The sequence below is a fragment of the Mustela nivalis genome, assembly GCF_964662115.1.
Source record: "Mustela nivalis genome assembly, chromosome: 2".
Classification (NCBI taxonomy): domain Eukaryota; kingdom Metazoa; phylum Chordata; class Mammalia; order Carnivora; family Mustelidae; genus Mustela; species Mustela nivalis.
In genome coordinates, this window is record NC_139021.1 from 182,051,318 (window position 1) to 182,075,623 (window position 24,306).

The 24,306-nt window shown below is 45.7% G+C and overlaps 1 protein-coding gene across 4 annotated transcripts in view; it reads left to right on the top strand.

Annotated features, from left to right (window-relative positions):
• The window catches only part of DOCK1 (dedicator of cytokinesis 1), a 489,630-nt gene that overhangs the window by 104,333 nt on the left and 360,991 nt on the right, over nt 1-24,306 (top strand). For all 4 annotated transcript variants that reach the window (XM_082721511.1, XM_082721510.1, XM_082721512.1 and 1 more), the window contains 5 exons: nt 3,905-4,002; nt 8,484-8,573; nt 8,877-8,977; nt 13,465-13,599; nt 22,465-22,573. In XM_082721511.1, the coding sequence (XP_082577637.1) occupies nt 3,905-4,002; nt 8,484-8,573; nt 8,877-8,977; nt 13,465-13,599; nt 22,465-22,573 (533 nt within the window). The remainder of the gene's footprint in view (nt 1-3,904; nt 4,003-8,483; nt 8,574-8,876; nt 8,978-13,464; nt 13,600-22,464; nt 22,574-24,306) is intronic.

Sequence of the window (24,306 nt, forward strand, 5' to 3'; positions counted from 1 at the left end):
TACAACGCCAGAGGATCTGAGCTACCTGCTCTGCATGTGTACCTTTCCATCTCCCAGTTACTCGCCCAGAGAGTAACCAGTTAGCTTTACTTCGAAAGGCCGGCTTGGTGGCCTGGGGCACGCCTTGGTCCCCGGGCGCTGTCTGGCTGCAGCAGGGCTCCCTCTGCACACTTCCTCCATTTACAGATTCTGTCCCCCATGTGTGGCCGGATCACGGCCATGCAGAGGGATTGCATCCTCTCTCGAAACTCAGCTGGAAAATCCAATTTTTTCCTCTTCACCACCCAATATGGATTTTGATTATAAATGTTGGTTGGTATCTTGAATTGTGTCCCTGGGGATTGTCTGTAAATCTTGGCAGTAGTCTCGGATTTGTCCGAGGCACATTCATTGTTTGGACTCTAACCGGATAAACGTGCAACGAAGGGACCCCATCATCAGAAAGCCATGGTACTGGAGTGGAGAGCGGGCTGGGTATTGCTGCTGTCCATGCCTACTGTCTCCCTGCTGTTCTGCTGGCTTTACAGACTGTGCCTCCTCACCACTTGTCTTGTGAGTCAGCCGTGTGGGGGAGCACGTCACTCAAATGCAGGAAGGCCATTTGGATGTGTCTCTCTAATGTTACTTTCATCATCACAGTTTGCCCGAAGTGTTATGAATTCTCCCAGCTGGTGGTGTGCAGTGATCTCCGTAAGCAAATGTAAACCCTTACCTGGGCATCAAGCTCTGTGCAAGTGTGGGGAGGGGTGCAGAATGCACTGGGAGTGTGCAGCTTTTGTGCCCAGGAGCATGTGGTCAGCAAAGCAGTTGCTGGCTTGGGACTGCATTATGGAAAGGGTGCCCCACTGGTCAAATGTTCCTCTCTGGATATGGTCCTGCGAATTCCCTCCCTAGCCTGACTGCTGCACTGTCCAGGGCCTCATTAAACTCAGGGCAATGGCCGCTTCACTGGTGAGTCACTACCCCACATGTGTGGCACGCGGCTTTTCATCACCTGCCAGACGAATGAGAGCTGCCGTGTTATGCCGTTTTCACTACGTAGGAAGTCACTCATCTTAGGCTTGGGTCACCGCTCCAGAAGTACGTTTGGAAGTTGTTATTTGGAACTTGAACATGTTTTCCCCACCAGAACAGTGTTCCAAAGAGCAGTTAGGTTGGGAGGCCCACACACAGAATCCTTCTTAACCTGCGTATTGCTGGAGAAGGGGACTGGGAACCAGAAATCTCCCAAGGTATTAAGAAGCAGAAATCTCCCAGGGGTGTGAGGCCAACTCCTCCTCATACCTCCCAGCTCCCTGGCTGTCATCAGTCACAGGGTAATTCCCTCCCTGGAACTGAGGGCGCGGGGGCCCTGCTCTCTGCAGCGGCTGTTGCTGGGCAACAAGGAGATTCCAGGGTAATGCTGCCCGCAGAGTCAAGGGGACCTCTTTCGGCTCTCGTTGCACACCTGCCAGTGATTCTCCTTTTTGGGATGGTGGCGTGGCAGGTGGTGTTGCAAGATGGAGCTGCCCCACTTGGCATCTGAGCAGCGAGTCTCAGATTCTCATTCTGGGAGTCATTTTTCTGCGTCCGTGATTTGTTCCTGCGAAGTTCCGTTACTTAGGGAAAAGTGGTGGCTGAATTATTCATTGAGGTTTGTATTAAACATCTCTGTTCTCAGCATTACTGGATGCTTTGGGGTATAAAAGGAGAAGTATAGGATGTGATTTCTCTCTTCAATGAGCTTCCTATGTAATTAGTGAGAAGTCACAAAACACAGAATGGCCATGGGCCAAACCACGGTGGCTCCCTGGAATGAGGGCTGGGTCGGGGACCGCTGGTCTGACCAGGTAGCTGGAGGGTTGATCGAGTTCTGTCTTCTTAAAACACACTGCCCCTCCTCAGAGGCCCTCTCCCACTGTTCATTTGCCAGCTTTTCATTTTCTCCGGTTTGCCGTACAGAGGTCAGGCTCAGCCTCCCTCATACCTAAAGTGCCACTAACTGCATGAATGGAATCCAGATTATTAGCTAGTTGCCCTTAAAAACCAGATAAATAAACAACTCTTATGGGCTGGAAATCTGCCTTCACCTTGGGACCAAGAGCAGGTCTAGGCAGGATGTGGCCTTTGTCACTACTTTCCTTTAGGAAGGAAGAAAACAGGTGTATTTTCATTTAGAAATGAAAACATCTTCACTTTCACCATGAATGGTTAAAATTTTTCACTTCCTGATCATCTTGTTGATGGACGGCTGCTGTGGTCCGTCTTCTTGCTGTCCATCTTGCCTAGCACATTTATCAGGCCACACCTTTTAGTTCTGGTACCAGCCCTGACTCTGGCAACACCGCACTCACTGTACAGATAGGTAAGCTGAGGGGGGGTCCCTTGTCTGGGGTCCCCTGATGGCGGAGTGGCCCAGCGGGTGTTTGAGTCTCTTACACGGTGGTTCAGCTCCTGTTCTCTCTGTTTCCACGGGTCCCCTTGCCAGATGTACTTTGGAGTAAGGACAAAGAAAGGAGAACAAATGTTTGGGTGCTCATCACATGAATAATGCCTTTTGCGTGGTTCCGTCCTTACTAGGTGTGTCGTGTTCCCTGAAATGCTACCTATTGCCAAAATGGTATTTTTCTTTCCAGTATTAATTAGGTTGTGGTTTTTTTTTTTTTTTTAATGGAGGTACTTTGTGCAGCTGAAGTTTGTGCCCAATGAGCATAAATGGTTAATTGGATATACTTTGCTAATTGTGTTTTTTTCACATAATGGCATATGAGTATAACTTCCAGGGAAGATTGTGTAGGCCCATGTTCTTTCCTAGTGATGCTGTGTGTTCTGTCTTCATGCCTTCAAGAACATCTTGCTGCCTTAAACGAAGTCATTTCTGGACATTGTCTTTAGCATTTAGCCTGTAAAAATCCATCCATTCAGCCTATGGTTTTTCTGTTAGAAAACAAAGAGAACACACATTCAGCCCTAAGAAACGAGCAGCCTTGGAAGGCCAGGCCAGACTGAGGGCAGCAGTTGCCCTGTGGTTCAGCCTCCCTATGACCTTGCTGTTTCTGTACCTGAAGGTACATTTTTACTTTATGTTATTTAATTTAAAAAAAAAAAAAAAAAAAGCCTTGTTCTCAAGCGGGAAAAAGCCATTTGGTGGAAGATTTCACGGCTGTGCTTTGTGGGTGAACAGCCTTCCTCCAGACCCTCTGCTGGGCTGAGTCTACCTCCTTGCAGATTGGAGAGGCGAGCCCTTTTTCTTTAAGCTCCTGAATGCGTTTTAAAAACGATTTATCTGGGGCACCTGGGTGGCTCAGTCATTGGGCATCTGCCTTCGGCTCAGGTCATGATCCTGGGATTCTGGGATCGAGCCCTGCATCGGGCTGTCTGCTCGGCGGAAAGCCTGCTTCTCCCTCTCCCACTCCCCCTGCTTGTGTTCGTTCTCTCACTGTGTCTCTGTCAAATAAATAAATAAAATCTTAAAAAAAATGATATATCTATTTATTTGAGAGAGAGAGATAGGAGACTTATAAGTGTGGGGAGGGGCGGGGGGAGGGAAAGAGAGAGAGAAAATCTCAAGTAGACTCCCCACTGAGCATGGAGCCTGCTGTGGGGCTTGATCCCAGGACCTTGAGATCATGACGGGAGCCAAAGTCAACAGTTGGCCACCCAACCGCCTGAGTATCGAGGTGCCCTCCAAATACATTGTTAAGCTTCAGTGTGGAAATCATTTCACAGGAAATGTCGTTGGAAATAATGAATTCAGCCATGCTAGGTGTCAGGTATGTTCTAGAAAGAAATGAAGTATGGAGCAGACAAATGTTTCCAGATAGGGTGGATTTTTCTTTTTCAACATTCTGTCAAAACCCTCGCCTGCTCCATGATGAGGGGAGACAAAGCTGCTGAGGAACTGATCTTGGTTCTGTGCTTTCAGTGGACCTGCTGGGGCTCTTGAAGTGGCGTTCCAACACCAGCCTGCTGCAGCAGAACTTGAGACAGCTGATGAAGGTGGACGGCGGCGAGGTGGTGAAGGTAACACACGCGGTGGGGGCCCTTGCTCCGTTTCTCTTCCCCGTGGGAGCAGACCTAGGCACTGCCTCCACGGTGGCGTGGGCTCCTGGCTATAATCCCTTGATCGGACGTGAACATGGACCTAGAAGTGGACAGGCTCCGGCTTGGATTCCGATTGGGAGGGCCATCTGGCTTCCCGGTGATGGGCTCTGGGGTCAACCTAGTCTTGGGTTCTGGCCCTTCTTCTAGTGGGTCCTCCCTGTGGGACGGACAAAGGTGAAATAATCTGTTCCAGGCTTCTTTCCTCTTGCTATGTAAAGGAGACCATGGTAATGCCTTCTCATAGGGTTGTTTGGAGGTTCATGAAACCTGTAGTCTGGATCTGGCACATGGGGGCCCTAGCATTCAGCCCTATTATTATCATCTTATCAGCATTATTACCATCCTCATTATTATTAGTCCTGGCTCATGAATCACCTAGAACTTCTGTGGTTGACCTGGAGAGATGGGTGGTGTGGCATGAGGATCACAGCCCTGGGAGTCCTCTCTTGACTGTTTTTGTCCCCCTTGTGATCTTGGACTCATTTCTTAGCCTTACCCAGAGCAGGCTCTGGAAGAGTGTCAGATCAGACTGGAGTGACCCGAGATCCCTTGGAGAGACCCAGTTACGTAATTCTTCTTTAGGGAATCGCTGCTTCTGATACTAGGCTGTTCTTGCCTCTCATTGGCTCTGATGACGTCTCCTTGTTTTTTTAAAGATTTATTTATTTATTTTAGAGGGATAGAGAGAGAGTGAGAGCGAGAGGCCATGAGTGGGATGGGCAGAAAGAGAGGGACAAAAAAAATCTCAAGCAGAGTCTGAACTGAGCGTGGAGCCTGACATGTGTCTCGATCCCCTGATCCTGAGATCATGACCTGAGCTGAAACCAAGAGTCAGACACTCCTCCAACCATACCACCTAGATGTCCAGGCTTTTCCTTTTCTATTAGGAAACCCATTTCCAGTTTCAGGAGGCCCCATTTGGCCTGCAGACGATAAGTGGGTCCACACTTGCGGTGTTCTGTTAACGAGGTGTCTATAGCCAGGTCTTTCCATCCCTGGCTCGGTCCTTCGCCCTCCACGAGAGTAACTGCAGGAGACTGCCTTATCTCTGTAAAAATTAATTACTTAGAATGGCCTTAATTAAGCAGCAATGTGGTTAACTTCAGTATAAATTAATTTGGTTGCACCACTTTCTGAGATTCATTGTATAACCATTCAAACATCTCCTTGCTAATCTTCTAATTTTAATCATCTTTTTAGGTTCTTGTCTGCTACCTCTGGCTTGGACAATGTTAATTGCATTTTAAACTTCCTGGGTTCTGTAACTTCCCTGATTCAGATGGAAACTGGGTGAATAAGTTAATGTAACTTTAGAAGATACATGGTTAATGAGATTTTGTCCTTTCTCATTTTTAAATCCCTGTATCACATCAGGAATTAGCTGTATTTCTGTTGGCCTATTGTTACACGTAAGGAGAAGATCTAGAACCATCTTGTCTTACTGTTGTCCTGCACTCCCCTTACCTACTCTATTATCAAACCCTGTTGTTCAGCCCAGGAGATGGCTTTCACCATCCCCCTCCCTCCCGTGTGCACTGGTACCAGCAGGTCTGGATAACCTGTCTGTCCATTGCTGGGGCATCTTTTGTATCCTGTTGGCCCAGAGAGGTGAGAGGACCTAAGGCCACACGGATGTTAATGGGAGGCAGGGCTGGAGGGCTTCCCAGCGCTCATGGGGTTCCTTTTCCTCTGGGGACATCACTGACTGAACTTCTTATGCTCCTCCAAGGCCCCCTCCAACCCCTACATCCATTTATAACTGGTAGGGGAGAGATGACTTGATGCGTTAAGAGTAGTATTGGCTTATTTAGTAAAAGATACAGGTGCCCATCTTGGTGGAAAATGAAAATGGTGATTATTTTGGGCCTCCAGTGGCTAGCCATCGGGAGAGGGCAGGTGTCAACAGGAGTGTGTTCGTGGGTCTGGGTGCGGGCCCTCCTTGGGGACCCTGGCATCTCTGTGCGTCTGGGGCTGCACAGCCTAGTGCAGGCGGCTTCTCACTATGGCCATGTTTCTGGGCTACTGATTATGACCTTTGTCTGGCTGGCGGGGTAGTTGACTGCAGGGACTCTGTGTGTGAACCAAGACGAGCCAAAGCTTGGCACCTGGCGAGCCCAATGGCGGTAACACAGGGCAGTTACCAGATGGTGTAAAGGTTTGACCTTTGCAAAGGTTTTACAAACTGAAGATGCTAGGAGATAATACAAAAGTCATGAGGTGGTGTGGGCCCCAGTAACTGTGGGCTGGAGGAAGGCTGATATCCAGACCAGAATGTCGGGGTGAATTTCATTCTCCTGGTGCTTGTATGTGGCACTTTCTGGTATAAAATAGGTGGTGGGTGGGTAGCAGAGGTGAATGAGGCTTTGGGGTATCTGGCTGGCTGGTCAGAAGAGCATGTGGCTCTCGATCTTGGGGTTGTGAGTTCAAGCCCTAGAGATGGTTTAAATTAAAACTGAAAAGGAAAAAGAACATAATGAGGTTTTTATGCTCTGGTGGGTCTGAGATCTCTAACTGGGTTTGGGAGTATGTTCCTCTTCCTGAGGGAGGTCTTGGCACTGGGTTTGGAGTTACACAAAGTTTCATAGCCCGAGGTGGAACTATGGGGCAAGCGCTGGTTTCGGGAGCAGGTCCCGGTGATTTGGTTCCCCAGTCTGAGTGCTCTAACCATTGGAGACCCACTGTGAGGACCTGAGGGCCCCTGTGGTTCTGTGTTGTGTGCATGGGCTGAGCCTTCTGGGAAGAACCCATTCAGCCATTCCTTTGACACCATTGCTGTGGGACCCTCTAGCCTGTTCTTTTGTTTTGCATAACAGCTTCATGGAGATAGAATTCACACACAACGAAGTGCACTTAATTTCCATGGTGGCAGTATGCTCAGGAGTTGGTGCCACCATCTCTACTGTCTGGTTCCAGAACATTTCCATCACAAGAGAAAGCAACCCTGTAACCCGTGGGCACTGACTCAGTCCTGTCCCTGCCATTGTATCTGCTTTCTGTCTCTATGGATTTGGCTTCTCAGATGACATTTTATTATTTTATATAAATTGAGAATTATACAATCTGTAGCCTTTTGCGACTGGCTTCTTTCAGTTAGTATATTTCAGAGTGTAACATGCCACATGTTAGAACGTCATCCCTTTCTGTGGCCGCATAACAAATATTCCGATGTATGGATTCGTTCTCCCATTTATCAGCTGGTGGGCATTTGGGTGTTTGCCACATTTTGACATTTATGAGTCAAGCTGCCTTGAATATTTGTGTACAGGTTTTTGTGTGACGTCTGTTTTCTGTTCATTTGGATACATACTTACGAATGATTGCTTGTGCGGCAAACGTACATTTAACCCTTTGAGGATCTGTCACCCTGTGTTCGAAACTGTTGTACTATTTTACATTTCCACCAGTGATGTGCAAGGGCTCCAGTTCCTCCACATCTGTGGAGTACATTACACTGCATCAGTGTAGTACACTGACTGTACTGCTCAAGTCCTGATGAATGCTTTTTCAGTGGGTGTGAAGTCACATCTCACTGTGGATTGGGTTTGCATGTCCCTGATGACTCATGGTGACATATCTATACTTTATACTCTTTTATGTCCAGGATTCTGTCATGTGGCCTTCTGCCTATTCTTGAACTCCCCCACTAATGGGGAACTGGTTACCTTCAAGATAGTCTTTCGTGGTCTGTCTTACACTTCTTCCAGGAGAAGATGGAGATAGGATTGGAAGCCAGTTTCTAGTGTGATATAACTTTGGCGTCTCCTGATTTTTATCTCGTTCTTTAATTAATTCATGATGGTTTGTCGTTTTGGGCCCTAATGTTTGTTTGGTGAATTATAGTAGGGCTATAAAAGGAATTAGTAAATTCCTCTTGAATAAAACATGCTTCCTAGTGTTCTGCCGGGTGCCCCAGTTTCAGAGTCCCTTGCCTCTTCCGTCTGTGGGCATCTGGGTCTGTGGAAGGTCCTTCATTATACTCAGCTGGATGTTTGTCTCTGTGCGGCTTCTGCCTACTCCTTGGCTCAGGTCCTACACTTGAAAGAGCTTGGGATGAGGCAGAGCCGGTCCTCCGAGAGCTGCTGTTGAGCTCTTTGTCCCCGGACTGGTGAAGACCTGGAAAACGGTTGGGAAAGTCTTATAGGGAGGGGACCACAGGGCGGTTCCCTGTTACCCATCCTCCTCTGCTTGGCGCACGGTGCCATGCCTTTGTTCTGAGTTCATTCATCTCCGTTTTTGTCTTGTGCATCGCATGGCTGGGAAGAGCCCCTGAAGTGTGTGGCTTCATTGGTGACATTTGGGAAAGGTGGGTGTTTGGAGTATGGCCGAAGAGGGTAATTACTCTAGGTTGGGGGAAAGTGAGGTGAGTTGACTCTGTCTGCTGACATTTTGTGTGTTTCTAGTTCCTCCAGGACACCTTGGACGCCCTCTTCAACATCATGATGGAGAACTCTGAGAGTGAGACGTTTGACACGCTTGTGTTTGATGCTCTGGTAAGAGGCTTCTGCGTTTCATCTGCTCAGGTGGGGAGGAGCTTTTCATGCTCCAGCCTGTGAGGCTGGGGGAGGGCATCCCTCCCGGTCACCTTGGAAGTGTTTTCTGTTGTAAATCCAGTCAAAGCAGTTGGGTTGTGAGGCGGTTGTTTTCAGCAGGACAGTGTAGCTCAGCTAAGGTTGTTTCTGAGGTAGAAAGAGGGACCGTCCAAAAACGTTTTAGTTCACGGACGCGCAGCAGTGCCGCTGATTCAGATGCGGCCTGCCTTATTTTACTAATGCATGTGTTGATTTGACCAACAGGTATTTATCATTGGACTAATTGCTGACAGAAAATTTCAGCATTTTAATCCTGTTCTGGAAACCTACATCAAGAAACACTTCAGCGCAACGCTGGCCTACACGTAAGTTCCTTTTTGTTGTTTCAAAACCAATGCTTTGTTTGGTGAGTTTGTTACTAAGTGCCTTTTTCATGTACTTTTGTCTGTGGTTGGGTATGTGCCCCTGCCTCCAACTCTGAATTTACTGGGATAATGTTTATCGTTGTTCCCCTGGTAACAGGCCTAGAGATCTTGTTGAAAGAAGATACGTGAGAAATCCTACCATTTGGAATAGATTCTTGTTTTCCTCTCTACCTTCCATTTGACTTTGAAATTTTCAGTTTATGCTCGATGAGACTGGTCTGTGCCTCATGGCAACCTCCGAACCAGCTTTTGGCAAATGAATAAATAGATGTGTTCCTGCTTTGAGATTATTGGTTGTTTAGTGTGAATAAAATTCAGCTTTTTACCTCTTTGTGTATCTTTTTGTTCTTTAAAAAAAATTCTTTTTTAAAGATTTTATTTATTTATTTGACAAAGAAAGAGATCACAAGCAGGCAGAGAGAGAAGGGGAAAGCAGGCTTCCCCACTGAGCAGAGAACCCGATGCGGGGCTCGATCCCAGGACCGTGAGATCATGACCCGAGCTGAAGGCAGAGGCCCAACCCACTGAGCCACCCAGGCGCCCCTCTTTTTAAAACTTTTTTGTTTTTTTATTTTTAAAGATTTTATTTATTTATTTGACAGAGAGAGACACAGTGAGAGAGGGAACACAAACAGGGGAAGAGAGATAAGGAGAAACAGGCTTCCTGCCGAGCAGGAATCCCGATGCAGGGCTCCGTCCCAGGACCCTGGGATCATGACCTGAGCCAAAGGCAGATGCTTACTGACTGAGCCACCGAGGCGCCCCCTATTTTTTTGCTCTTTAAAGAGGGCCTTCCTTTTTATTCTAGATGCTTCAGCTGTAACTAACGTATATTCTGACTGCCCAGCCAGCTGCTCTGAACCTGCCCCCACAACCCCATACCTGGGCATCTCTCTGCAGCCAGAGCAAATGCGGTACGTCCAGGCCTATGAGGCGGCTCACCTGGTGTAGACCAGCACTGTCCGGGAACCTGGCTTCACCTGTAACTCTGTCGCTTACAAGTTTAAATTTCTGAACCTCTCTGGCCCTCAGCCTTCACCTCAGTAAAACGGGCACAATCTTACGGTTTCTTGAGACTTTTAATGAGTTATTACACATTACGTATTTGGAGTAATCCTTGGCACTTAGAAAGCTGAAGCCATTGTTATGTTTCATTATTACTAGAATGATTAGGATGAGTTCCTCTGCCTCTCTCATGGTGGGGTTTATTGGCATTTATTCCAACTTTGAATTGTGTGTATGTTGCAGTGAAAAACAGAAGTAAATAATTTCTTTAAGAATATCTCTCCCCTGAGAATCACTAGAAGTGGTTCTCTTTAGTGCCAGTGGCTTGAGTCAAAACTTGCGTGTGCCTTGACCGTATTTAAGTCAGAATCTGTTTCTTTGCATGTACGCAGCCGTGAACTCTAGGTCAGAGGTCTGATGCTACCTATCTGTGGGACATCGGTCATCCCGTCCTGGGCTTTTTTCATGTGTGCCTTGAGTGGCTGAGTGGGCAGAGAGCTGCCACGTCCGCATGCACAAAGAACAAGCTGCCACTGGTCCTTTGTGCTTGCTGATAAATGTTTGTTTCAAGCAATTTGTTCTCTTTGTGGAGATGTCCAGTGTGACCGTACTTTGGCCAGTTCCTTTCAGACCTTGGGGAGGGCGGACCAGGTGGCGCCATCTTGCTGTGGTGACCAAGCAGGGACTCCTGAAGTGACCTGTAAGCGGCTCCTCATGGGCCATGATCTCTCTCTGAGTCACGTTCTATCTGTGTCTTTATTGAGATGTGGCCACACGGCTCTTCTCAGATTAGCTTCCGTATTAGAGTTTCAGAGAGTCCGCACAGTGACTAAGCCTGCCATGCTGCCTTCCAGACCTTCTGTTGGCACTGCTTTCTCTGTGCCGTTGTCATAGGTGGCGAAGTGAATATCAGGGAGTCTCCGGCAAGTTACTGAATGGAAGAAACAGAGTCCCGCTCTGTCTTTAAGACAGGATGGCACTGAGCCGAGACTCGGTACCCTCCCATTCAGCCCCTGTGATCTGCAGGAAAGGAGATTCATTTTGCAAAATATCCTTATCATGTTTTGATAAAGTAGCAGCTCCAAGTGGCTCCTTGGCAGTGTGAATCTGAGTTTTTAAGCTTTAAAATACCAAGGAGATAACTCTGATTCACACGGCTCTAACCGAATCATGGAAGGTTGTCTCTGCGTTAATGGAGTGCTCGTGGTCATTGCTGGGCCGGGGGACGCCCTGGTAGTAAGGATCATCACAGAGGGTCTCCCTGCCGCTGCCTCTCTAGAAGCCTCGGCAGGCACAGATGTAGGTTGGACTCTCTCTGAGATAGTTACTTATGTCTTTCCTTGCGTGATGTTGAGATCTGACTTTCTCCAGAAAGGATTCTAAGAGAAGAACTGAAAGGAACCTGGGCTGTAGCTCTTACCTGCCAGCACTCCGGGGACCTCCCTGCACAGGAAGTCAGGGTGCTGGAGCCTCAGCAGGCGCTGGTCCTGGCAAGAAGAGAGGGAGGCATCTGCTACGGGGACTGTTCTTCCAGAAAACCAGCAGGGGCAGGCTCCTTTTTGTCCATAGAACTACTTTTCCTGGAGGTGGTGCAGGTCTTGCCTCCTCCTACCTGATGCCCCATTCCGTCTGCCCCTCTCAGCCAGCGCCAGGGCCTTGATCTTTCTGCCATTGCAGATGGTCTGGCTCACAGGGGTATGGGTCGTTGGACTTCCTTATTTATTTTCCGGATCTTCGTCATTCTCTTCCCAGATCCGTACCCATCCCTCCCTCTGTCCCTTCTGTCTGTCCATCCGTCTGTCTGTCTATCCATCTGTCTATGTATCTATCATCTATCTATTTATTTGTTTTTGATTAATCTGTTGGGAAAATTCCAAAGATGTGTTTTATGGAGTATATGTTTCTTGGACCATCCATGGCTTTAATAAGAAAAGGTGTCTGGTCAAGAAGCTTGAGAAAATAAGTTAAATCAGGTGAAGCAGGTTTTACGGCAGGAGTTTAGGTGTTCTGTGCCTTGAGAACCACCAGAAGACATGTGTTTTGAGCTCCCTGTCCCGGCATGGGACCTGAGGGAATCTGTGGAGAGGGCCTCTCTGGCCCTGCTTCTTCCCCACACCTTGCAGGGGGCTGCTCCTCTCAGACTCAGGCTTCTTTGCGGGGGTTCTGCAACCTGATGAGTGTTACAAATGAATTCTCGTGCACTTGGTCACCTGGAAAGCTCTTTGTTGTGATTTATCCAGACAGGGGTTATGTTCAGGACTGTTCAGAGGTTCTCCTCCATGCACGTTACAGCAGCTCCTATGGGCATCTTGTAACAGTCTCCACTCACACTCTGTTACGGACGGGCTCACAGCCTAGCTGGAGGTGCTGGCCGTGCCCTAGCAGGTTGTTTTTATGAGTATAATGAATATTTAAAAAGCCGCAGTGAGTTCTTGTTGATGACATGAACAGTTGGGGGTCAGAGCAGTTTGGTTAATGGGCTAATCTTGTTGGTGGTTGTCCTATAGGCTGCACATATATGGCTAATTTTTGGAGAATTAGAGTGCAGACCGATACATTAGGCCCCGAAACTCCACGGAAGTTAATTTAGCTGTTCTTTTATGATGTAGAAGCACAGCTTGGGGGTCAGCCTCATGAACAGTGAACAACGATTATTAGTTTATGGGCCAGTAATAGTAGAAAATGTAGACGTCTGGGCAGAATTAAAAATTGATTATCGTCACTGCTGCCTCTATCATTGGGAAAAAAATGCATGCTCGATGTTGGAAAAAGCATTGCAAAAATATATATGGCGATGAAGAAAATGTCTTCAGGTTTATTTAGTGTTGGGAAAGGTAGTTCATCTCCTCAACCCTGGGCTTCTTGACTTGTAAATTAGGGAAAATATACCTGTTCGTATGCCCAATTATTATTATTATACTCCAAAATAGTACTTGTCTTATTATGTTATTGTGACAGTTAAATTATATAATACATCTAAATGCTTAGAAAAACATCCAAAACTTAGAAAAGCAGTTTTTCAATGTTCACATCTCACTCCTGAGTGTTTTTTATGGCTCACTTTTCTTCTGTTTTGAATAGATTTTATAAATACACGTCTACTGACAAGGGTGAACCAAAATAACAATAGCGCACTTGTGTATTTCTGTCCCAGTTAAGAACTGAGATACTGGGGGCGCCTGGGTGGCTCAGTGGGTTGAGCCTCCGCCTTTGGCTCGGGTCACGATCTCAGGGTCCTGGGATCGAGCCCTGCATCGGGCTCTCTGCTCAACAGGGAAGCCTGCTTCCCCTCTCTCTCTGCCTGCCTCTCTGCCTACTTGTGATCTCTCTGTCAAATAAATAAAATCTTTAAAAAAAAAAAAGAATTGAGATACTATAATCTTCTGAACTTACTAATTAATTTGTGATTCCGCTGTGATTAGGAAGCTGACAAAAGTGTTAAGGAACTACGTGGACAATGCCGAGAAGCCAGGAGTAAGCGACCAGCTGTACAGAGCCATGAAGGCTTTGGAGTACATCTTCAAGTTCATCGTACGCTCTAGGGTCCTGTTCAATCAGTAAGTGTCGTCTGTTCAGCCCTCCTAGGGGATTTTGGGAGATCTTTTCCTTTCTTCCTTTCCCTTGTCTGTCTTCCTTCCTCCTTCCCTCCCTTTCTCTCCTTTTTCCTCCCTGGATTTGCTGTCTAGTGTGACAGGGCCGTAGGAGATGGCCGTCCCGCGCTGGGCTTCCCTCTCTTCGGGTGACTGCCGCCCGTCTGTGAAAGGCAGGCACAAGCTGGAGCCGCGAGTTCTGTTCCCACGTCTGGAGTTCGTGCGTGTGAGTAGTGCACTGACCCTGGAAAGTATTCCATGTTGGTCAGCGGTCTTGCAGGGTGTGCACAAGGATTCTGACGTTCTTTTCAGTTTATCTTCCTGTGGAACAAAAGCCTCCAAAGAGCAATCAAAACGAGCAACAACAACGAAAGGCCAAAACCAAGTTAAATTGCCTCCCTTGGGAAGGCTGTGGGACTTCCTCTCTTTCTTTCCTGCAACCAGAATGCTATTTTGTTTCTGGAGCGATGGGGTCACGTGTGGAGTTGACTATTCATCTCAGTGACTTTTTTCTCATCTTCTCTGGCTGAATTTATGCATTGTTTTTGAACTTTAAAGTGGATTGGGGTGCTGATGACTTTGTTATTTTCTGGAGAACATTAATATTTTTCCAAATATCTGTGCGAAAAGCAGAACTCCAGGTGGCCCATGGTATGTAACTGTATGCCCGGCGACATGTGGAAGCAGGATAGTGTTGAGTGTTGAGTGTTGCGGTGACTTTCTCTGCGTGTTTCTTTGGGAGGTCAGCTGCTTTGGGTGTCATGCTGTGAGTGGTGTTGGTTCACACTATTATTCAAGGCTGATGTTCTTGTCGTGAGTTCTACACACAGAGGTGAAGTTTCACAAAATGACATTCCTGTAACTTAGAGGACACACATCGCCTTTTAAAAGCACAGTGCTCTTGAAATTTGTGAGCAAAAACTAGTCTTTGAACCAGTGTAGACCCAAATCAGTCCCTCGCTCTTCATCTGCCCTCTATCTTTGTTGGCCTAGGTGGCCTTCTTTAGAAGGGCCCAGGAGAAAGGGAGGGTATTCAGAATCCAATCTTGTGCATACACTGGTGCAGAAAAACCCCAGAGGAGCAAGTTATTGACTGTGTGTAGATCTGGAGAAGTCCTACACAGGGTAGGACCCACACTGATGACAGTGGTGATCAGCGGTTACAGCCCTTATGTTGCTGGTTAAGGATCATTGTGCTTGTGTTCTCCGTGGAGTTGATACGATGTAGACAGCAGTCTCTGCGCTGCCACTTGATTGTATGCAGACGCCAGTTTGAGGTCATCGTGCTGTCATTCCTGGGGAAGGCCTGGAAGCCGTGATACTTCATTTTGCTGACTATGGGGGTAGGTGTGAATCTCGCTGTAGTCTCTTTTTATTTTTTTTCTTTAAGATTTTATTTACTTATTTCACACAGAGAGAGAGAGAGAGAGAGAGAGAGAGAGAGAAAATGCGCCACTGAGCAGGGAGCCTGATGCAGGGCTTGATCCCAGGACCCTGGGGTCATGACCTGTGCCAAAGGCAGATGCTGGCTAAGGCTGAGCCACCCAGGTGCCCCTCAGCTTTCTCTTTTCTTTAGGGTCAAAGCCATTAATGATTTTCCCACTGCTAGTTGTGAAAGATGACAAAGTAATGTAGGTTTTGTTTTCCTGGATTTTATTTTTTTTTCTAATAAAGTTAATTCTATGAAAATGAACTTCTTGGTACCCTCTATCTTGCTTTTGTGGATTTCCCCACTAATTTTAAATCATTAATTGCTCTAAACCAAAATGTACACTAAGGTAAGAGCATGAACTTGAAAGAGCAGTGTAGTTGGGTAATATGTATGGATTTTGTCATGTTTTGTTTGAAAGAATCTTAATCTTGTACAATGTATAGTCAATATGACATTGAGTCAGGAGTTTGATGATGCTCATTTTCTTCTTGAGCACACTGCTGACTTCCCTTCTCATTTGGGGATTAGGATTCAAAAGAAATGTGCATTGATAATCTATGTTGCTGTTATTGTGGTAAATTCTTTAATCTTATATGAAATAATGTGGCTAGAAAAGACTGGGGTCATCCAAGTGGACCAGTGGCGAAGTTGTTTCTTTCTCTTAATCTCTTTCAATCTCTAAGTACAAATGGTGTGATATCTTAGAACCATGGTCCGTAAATTGTTGAATTTGATCAATCTTACAGAGGTTAGGAATGTGATTGGCTGCTGTTACAGGAAAGCCCGACTTAACATGGCTTAATGTGATGAGCTTCACTTCTCCTCACCGTATATCTAACGTGGAGCCCAGAGAAAGATTCCAGGGTTGATGCACTTGGGCCCGGGTGTCCCCATGCGCTTGGCTCCGGAGTTGCCCTTCCTCTCCCGCATGCTTAGGGTCTGTCTCTGTGTCTTCCGGCCCCACGCTGGTTCCTGCCCTGCCTTTCATCAGGACTGCATTCCAAGCAGCAGAGAGGGGAAGGTATGGTGTAAACAGCCTTCCGGTTCCTCTCCTTTTTTTTTTTTTTTTTTTAAAGATTTTTTTATATTTATTTGACAGACAGAGATCATAGGCAGGCAGAGAGGCAGGCAGAGAGAGAGAGGGAGGAAGCAGGCTCCCTGCTGAGCAGAGAGCCCGATGCGGGGCTCGATCCCAGGACCCTGGGACCATGACCTGAGCCGAAGGCAGAGGCTTTAACCACTGAGCCACCCAGGCGCCCCTTCCTCTCCTTTTAAAGAACTTTCCCAATGCCTACAAAGTGTCATCTCCAAACTATGTCACATGACCACCCTAGATGCAAGGGAGATTGGTAAGGAGTTTTAGATGGACTTATTGATGCTTTCAACAAAATTAGAGTTCTTATAGTAAAGGCGACCGGGAGGAATATAAATTGGATAGGTGATTAACATTCTCTTCCTTATGCTTTTAACCTGAATTTCTCTTGCCTGACAGCTCAAAACGCCCCTAGCTTACTCTGGGTTCTGAAGTCCTACTTAATTAGGCCCCTGAGAGCTTTTCTCGCTGTTAGTTTGGGGTCGGTCTCTGAGACTCCTGTCACTAGTATCTCCTTGGCTTTAAGTCTCTGGAGCCCTGTGTGACCCAAAAATGTGGTTCAGTCTTCTGTGCTGCACAGAAGCTCAGCAGATCCTGGCCTGTGACCCAGGGAAGTGTTTTATGTTTGATGTCCTGAAGAATGCCTTTGTTTTGGCGCTGGGTTGCATGTTGGGACAGATCTTCATCCTGCTGCCTGCCTTTGATCTGGAGTGGCCTTTGCGGGAGCCGTGGCCTGATCACGACGGGGGTCTCTTTGCTGGGATGACTTGTTTGTCATGAGCTGACACTGTCCAGGACAGAAGGGGAGAGAGGTCATGAGGCGAGTAGCAGCAGTTGCCAAAAGGCAGTGAGACTTCCCAAGGCTTCCAAGGCCCTTGTCCGGGCTTTCCTGACCTCATCCGAATACTGTAGTGAACACGGAGATTTCGATGACCAGGTCCTTCCCTCCTGCCCTTCCTCCCTTGGCCCTTGCTTCTCCCACGTAAGGGACTTAATGAGCTTGGGAGCCCTGACTGTATCCCCGACGTTAATAGTTTATTGGCCTTAGTTTTTTCCTAATTGCTTCCTAAATGTGTATCTTGGCTGTCTTCTTTGGTTTTGGTTCCTGAGGGCAGAGAGGAACATATGTTCTCTTCAAAACTTAGAACACAGTTGCAGCCACATTATGTAGATAAGATACTATTTCCTGCATTTAAATCTGTACTCCAAAACTGAGAACTCGGATTCTGTGGGAAGGAAAAAATCATGGCCTTCAAATCACGGACCACAGGGCTGAAAACTTGAGTAGGATCTCATTCTGCTTACCCCCACTCGCCATGGCCCCAGATTTCAGCAGCTTTTCTTCTGTGATCATCAAAGGCATGAATTCTAGATGAAATAATATTCCTCTTTCGTATCGGCTTCTGAAAGAGAACGCAGTCCTGTGTCCTACCCAGGCGTCCCGTGTGTTTGCTCCATGAGAAGTTCCTGGCAGCACCTCTCGTGTGGTGCTCGCAGAGCTGGGGAGGAAGCAGATGAGGGTCCCGTTTTCTTACCTGTGCCACATGTATTAGCTTCGGAGGAAGACCATGGTGCTCATAGCTGGAGTTGACAAGAGTGTTTTCCTCTTTGCAGTTGGAATAAACGTTAGAGGTTCTTTATTTTTCTTCTCTCAAAATGGTCTGCTGTGTTTTCAGGTAATGTAGTACTTTGTAAAGTTCCCGGGTAATTGACAGTCATTATTCTTCCAACGAACAAAGAGGTGAAACATTGGAGATGTATGTATGGATGCTTATCCCACTATTTTTCTCACTATGCAAATCCATACTTTTTGTTTTGTTCAGAAGGCTCATTTTGTTTTGAAGTGAGAACAGCAATTTTAAAACTCTGGCCCAAAGACATTTGGTTCAGAACCCACAGAAAGATTCCTGACAGCCAGGGGCACTTCTCCACTGGTTTTTGTTTGTCTGTGTTTTCTGTGTGGGTGGATCACATTAAGTGGAAAGCCAAAAAACAGACACATCCTGCTTCGGACCTTCTGAAGCAAATTACTAAAGCTAGTTATTGCTGTGTTCTTCTTCTGTCTTCCCGGTGCTTTGTGGAAGCTTTGCCTGTCATCCGGTGTGCATAATTAGTTATTGATCATGAATAACTTGTTGCAGATCTGTCATTCTGCTGTCATTTCCTGGGTCACAGAAATAGAATGTAGCTAATAGACAACAGTCTTGACATTCCCTGATAATGAATACTTTTAATGTGTAAATGGAGCAAGGAGCGATAACTAGCTCTAACTCATCTAGTTAACCTACTGATAGCTCTTGGAGTTCTCTGCTCAGCCCTTCTTCTATCTGAAGGTGGGTCAAACAAGTGGCTGTTGGGTTTATTGGATAAAACCAAGAGGTGAGACTCTAGAGGCCTCCCTTTCATTACAGAAGGATGCATCAGTGGGAATGCTGTAAAATACTAGTCATTTCTGTGTTTTAAATATGTTGATTGTCAACAGAGAAACTGCTCAGTTTTAATCTTTGAGGGATTCTTGGTAGAAATTTAGATAGCATGTACTCACTACTTATACCTTATAGATTTTGAAACTGTTACTGGGGGCATACGGATTTAGAATTGGATCTCTTGCTTGTGGATTTATAGGCAAACTCACTTTATTGCTCTTTGCATATACTGTGGTTTTTATAAATCCAACAGTTGCGGCACCCCTGCATCAAGCAAGCCTTTTGGTGCCATTTTTCCAAAAGCATTTTTGTGCTTCGTATCTCTGTGTCATGCTCAGGTAATTCTTGCAATATTTCCAACTTTTCCCTTGTTACTATATTTGTTATGGTGCTCTGTGATCAGTGATTATCAGTGGGTGAAACCCCAGATGATTATTAACACTTCTTAGCAATAAAGTATTTTTTTAAATTAAAGTATGTACTTTTTTTAAAAGACAAAATGCTGTTACACATTTAATAGACTGCACTATAATGTAAACATAGTTTTCATATGCACTGGGAAACCAGAAAATTAATTTGACTCTCTTTATTGCCATACTCATTTTATTGCAGTTACCTGGAAACGGAACTTACAGTGTCTCTGAGGGATGCCTGTACCCTTTCATCAATCTGAAAACTTGCCCTTTATCTTTTGGTTAATGTTTGCATGCAATATCTGTTCTCTTTTTTGCTTTTAACCTTTCTGTGTCTTTATATTTAAGCTGTTTCTCTTACGCATAACACATAGCTGTATCTTTATTTCATCCAGTCTAAAAGTCCTTTTAACTTGGGATATAGTCTGTTTGGATGTGATGGGTTTAGACTTATTTTCTGTTCATTTTCTTTTTTATCTGTCTGTAGTACGATCTCCTTTTTCTCCTTCTTTGCGTTCTTTTGTAGAAAGCGTGATGGGCTTTTTCTGGTCTCGTTTTCTCCTCTTTTGATCTGTTAGTGATCTGTTCTTCTACTGTTCTTTTAATGATTTTCCTACATGTGACAACATGTGTGTTGGAATTCTTACAGAATAATTAAAATCATTACTCTTGCCACTCCCCTGATAACACTAGACATGGCTGGAACAGAGCACTCTATTTCCACATGAAATCTCCTTTTTAAAATTATTATTGTTTTGCATTTCAAGATACCTATATTTTATGCCTCATAAGACACAACTATTACTATTTTGTATAGTAAGTATTAATTCAATAAATTTTTTATTTATTATCATATTTTGAGTTTTCTTTCAATTTCATGTTTATCTATGAGGTTAGTTTCCTTCTGCACTGCCCCCTCCGACGTCCCCCCCCAAAAAACTCCTTGTAGAATTTCTTTTAATAAAAGACTGCTATAGGGTTTGTATGAAAATCATTTATTTCCTCCTTGGGGTTTGTTTTTTTTTTTAAAGATTTTATTTATTTATTTTACAGAGAGAGATGACAAGCAGGCAGAGAGGCAGGCAGAGAGAGAGAGGGAAGCAGGCTCCCTGCTGAGCAGAGAGCCCAATGTGGGGCTCGATCCCAGGACCCTGAGATCATGACCCGAGCCGAAGGCAGTGGCTTAACCCACTGTGCCACCCAGGCGCCCCTCCTCCTTGTTTTGAAGGAAAATTTTTATTTAATACCGAATTATAGTTTGGCAGTTAGTTCTTTCAGATACTGTGCTCTTTTCTCTTCCTTTTCATCTTTTCTGGTGAGAAATCAGCTTTCAGACTTTTTGTTATGTCTTTGAAGGTGACGGTGTGTTTTGTTTGTTTGTTTTTCCTCTAGATGTGCTTACAATATGTTGTTTCTGTGGTTATGAGCAGTTTTACTATGGATTTTATAGGAATGCTTTTACTTTTTTTTATCCTACATTGGATTTTCAGAGCATCTTGAACTTTGGATTGATTTTTCTCTATTCATTTTGGCAAATTTATTGTCATTATCTATTCTGATGTCATATTTGTCCACCTGTGTCTCTTCTGGAACTTCAGTCATATATGTATTAGACCCTTCATTATACCCTACATATCTCTAACACTCTTTTGTCTATTTTCTCCCTCTGTGCTTATTTTCATGTTGATCATCTTCCACTTCACTAATTCTACCTTTTACTTGATCTGATCTCAATTTAACCCACATAATGAATTCTTAATTTTAGATATTATAGTTTCTAGTTCTAAAGTTTTCATTTGATTTTTTTTTTGTAGATTTATTTCTCTACTAAACTTCTCATCTTTTTTTTTCTCTATCAATTTTTTCATATTTCCATCTTTTTATTTTCTCCATTTTTTTCCTGCTTTAAAATATAGTAATTTATGTTGACATTTTTGCTAGCTAGCTACAGTATCTTGATCACCTGTCTGTCGTTCTGTTCCTGTTGTCTTTTTTTCTTTCTCGTTTGGTCACGTGGTCTGTTCTATTTTTAGTTAATTTTTACTTAAATGTAGCTCCAGATGATGGTCTCTTCTTTCAGAGATGATCATCCTTTCCCCTTCTAGGCAGGACATGGGACTGGCCTTTTACTTTAACAAGGCTGTGTGTAGCCTTCGCAGGCTTTGGTCTACATTTGGTTGGTTCCTGGTTCCCCAGAGTTTTCAGTGGAGAATCTGCTCTGTCATGTGGGACCCATCTCCCTGGCATTTTCTAATTCATTACCATTCATTATCTTTGGAGACTGATAGAAAGCCCACTCTACAGAGATTTTTAGTCTCCTACCCCCATGAGGCTCTAAGATTGGCAGATGTCCTGAGGACGAGAGTGACTGTGTGCTTGAAGCCTCCCCAAGTGTTTGGACCGGTCTGTAAAACATGGCTCTGTTGCTTCATGTTCCCTGCAAGCAGGAGTTCATGATTGTAGGCTATGGACCTTTTAAACAAACTCCTATCGAATAAAATCCTTTATAAAATGGATACACTAGGTCACAGGTTCCCATTTTCGATCGAATTTGTTGCTTTACAGTGGAACTCATTTAAATATAAGATGACCTCTAGGGTAATTAATTATCACTTAGTTTACAAAATTTTGTATTGTACACAAGTTTTCAGGTATGGTATACTTTAATTAGGCAGAAAGCTAGTCTATATTAAGAAACCATCTGCGTTGCAGCATTTTAAAATGCAAATGCGTTGCTTTTTAGTAACACAGCAACTTGAAGTAACTGCTAATAAATAATTTATATGTGAAACTTATTTATAATCTGCAACATGTATTTGTCTGTGTGTAACCAATATATAACTTCCTTATTACCCATTTATTGAATATGCTCCACCTCGTGACAGTTTTCCCTTTACCAGCAATTCTGTGATGAATGAATTGTATAGCATCATTACTCTGAAATAAAGTAATTTTGAGTTTACTATTATAATATCATTTTCAAATGGTTACAAGATGGTGTTAAATTCAGGAAATTAAATTTATGTTAATTACGTGACATTGTGGGTTTAAAAAAACACTGGCAGAAAATACACCAAAATATTGACGGTGTAATCTCCGTGGGCTAAAATTAAAGCTGAATTTCTCTGCTTCTCCTTCCTCTGGTCTTCCTTCCTCTTTCTCTCCTTCCCTCCCTTTCTATACATTTCCGGTTTGCAGATTTAGAAAATGTAGTATGTTACCGTGAGAAAAGCACATAAATGGTACGGTGAAAAACCAGCTTCTTCTGCCTGAGGCCCCAGTCCCCTACCCACGTGGCCCCGATGAGCCCCGTTTCTGAGCTGCCTCCTGTGTTCCATGGATATGGTGTATTTTCTCTCGTGTTCTCAGTTGCCGCCCCAGCAGCAGCTTGCAGGGCTGTGATGCGGGGCAAACAGGCCTGAGGCCCTGTCCACCAGGCCCCATCGAGCGTCCTGTGCTCCTTTGCAGACTGTATGAAGACAAAGGGGAGGCCGACTTCATGGAGTCCCTGCTGCAGCTGTTCAGATCCATCAGCGACATGATGAGCAGCGTGTCGGACCAGACCGTCAGGGTGAAGGTAGGCCCTGGGGTGCGGCGGGAGCGGCCATCCTCACGCCCGCTGGGAGCTGCCGGGCTCCCCACTGGGCATGTGAGAAGCAGGGGCTCTTCCTCCCGCAGAGCCGGAGCTCGCGGGGCGGCTCAGGGGTGGCTTTGGCGGCGAGTGCATCCTGCCCCCCGTGTCCTGAGATGCTGTTTTCCCTCTGGCGGTGGCTTCAGGCCTCCCGCCCTCTCTTTGCTCCGCAGCAAGTACGTGTTCTGAATTGATAAAAACGTGAAGAGGTTGATAAAAATGTTCGCGTGTCACTTGTCGGGGTGTCTCGGGGGCTGGGAAGAGGTGGGGATGCTGAGGCTGTGGGCGCCTCGGGCATCAGTCGGACCTCAGGCTACGGTGCTGGATCGCCGCTCCGTCTTGGTCCCGCACGCTTGCCCAGAAGAGCGAGCGGTCCAGGATCCCCTCCGTGTTTACCACCTCGAGTGACTTGTTCTCACCCTGTCGCCCCGTGGAAGGACCTCACGAGAGGTCGTCGGTCTGTGGTGTGGAGGTGCTGGGAGGCGGGAGCACAAGGCGGCCAGCCCGCTCTCCGGCTTCCCCCGTTCTGGCCGTTTCCATGGGGCTGACTGACTGTGGACAGAGGTGTGGTGTGCGGGCCGCCGCCCAGGCTGGTGCCCTTAGAGGCCAGGAATCTTCTGAGGGATTCACTTGGCGGCTTTCATGCGACTGTTCACTGTAGCTGCTGCTGCTGTTACTCTCTTCCCTTAATGCTCTTTTAATGCGTAATTCAGAAAACATCGTTCCGGCTGTTGTCTTGAAAATGTTTTGGAAAGTGATTACCATTCCATTTGGAGCAAAGACGTGTGTGTGTCAGGTGTGTCCCACAGTTGCTGTGACCAGGGCCACTGTTACAACCAGCCCTGGGTGGAGTGCACGGGGCCTTCCATCTCAAGGTGGTGCGGCTGTCCACAGAGCTGCTGATTCTTCCATGGACTTGCTTGATCTTGATGTGAACTTCTTGTACAAAAACTGGTGATCTACAGGCAAAGGGACGTGGTGCGTATGTTGAAGTTTTAGGCTAACCATTTTGGCAACTTGCTATGCCTCAAGCTTCCTTATTGTCTTAGGGTTAAAATTAGCAACGTGTTCAGGACACTTACTACTACATCCTGTGTCATTTCAGAAAAACAGGCGCGGCGGTTGTAAGAATAGATAAAAATTACAGGAAGTTTGAGCCCAGACGTAATTTTTAGATTTCTAAATATACTCTTACGTTACTAAATTTGGCTGGGCTTGACTCTTGTCTGCCCACCTCCCTGTGTGTCGGATTATTCAGTGAGTGGAGTCTTGCAAGACCTTCCTTCAGTGGGTGTTTTCTCGTAAGATGGGAGTGAAATCAGGGATGTTCATGCGTGATGAAGACTTTATGTCTGCAAGACCGGCTGGTGGCAGAGTGTTGGTTCAAACGTTGCCTCCCCTGCGGCTAATTTTGTACCTTGTTTTTACACAACAGGTGCTCTCTGTCCGGGTGAGATTTAAAGACTCCTATCCCAGGTCCCTGGTTTTTGCGTTGTTCTCATCCTCCAGGCTTTGCTCTGCGGAAATGGAAATAACAGTTATGAATCATCTTCTAGAGAGAAGATACAAAAAAGACCGTGGCATTTCATAGGGTTACGTGTTGTTCCCCAAAGGGTGGCCCTTTTTGATTTTTTGTGGCTGTTTTGATATTTGAGAGGATCTGTGTGCCCTCATCTGTG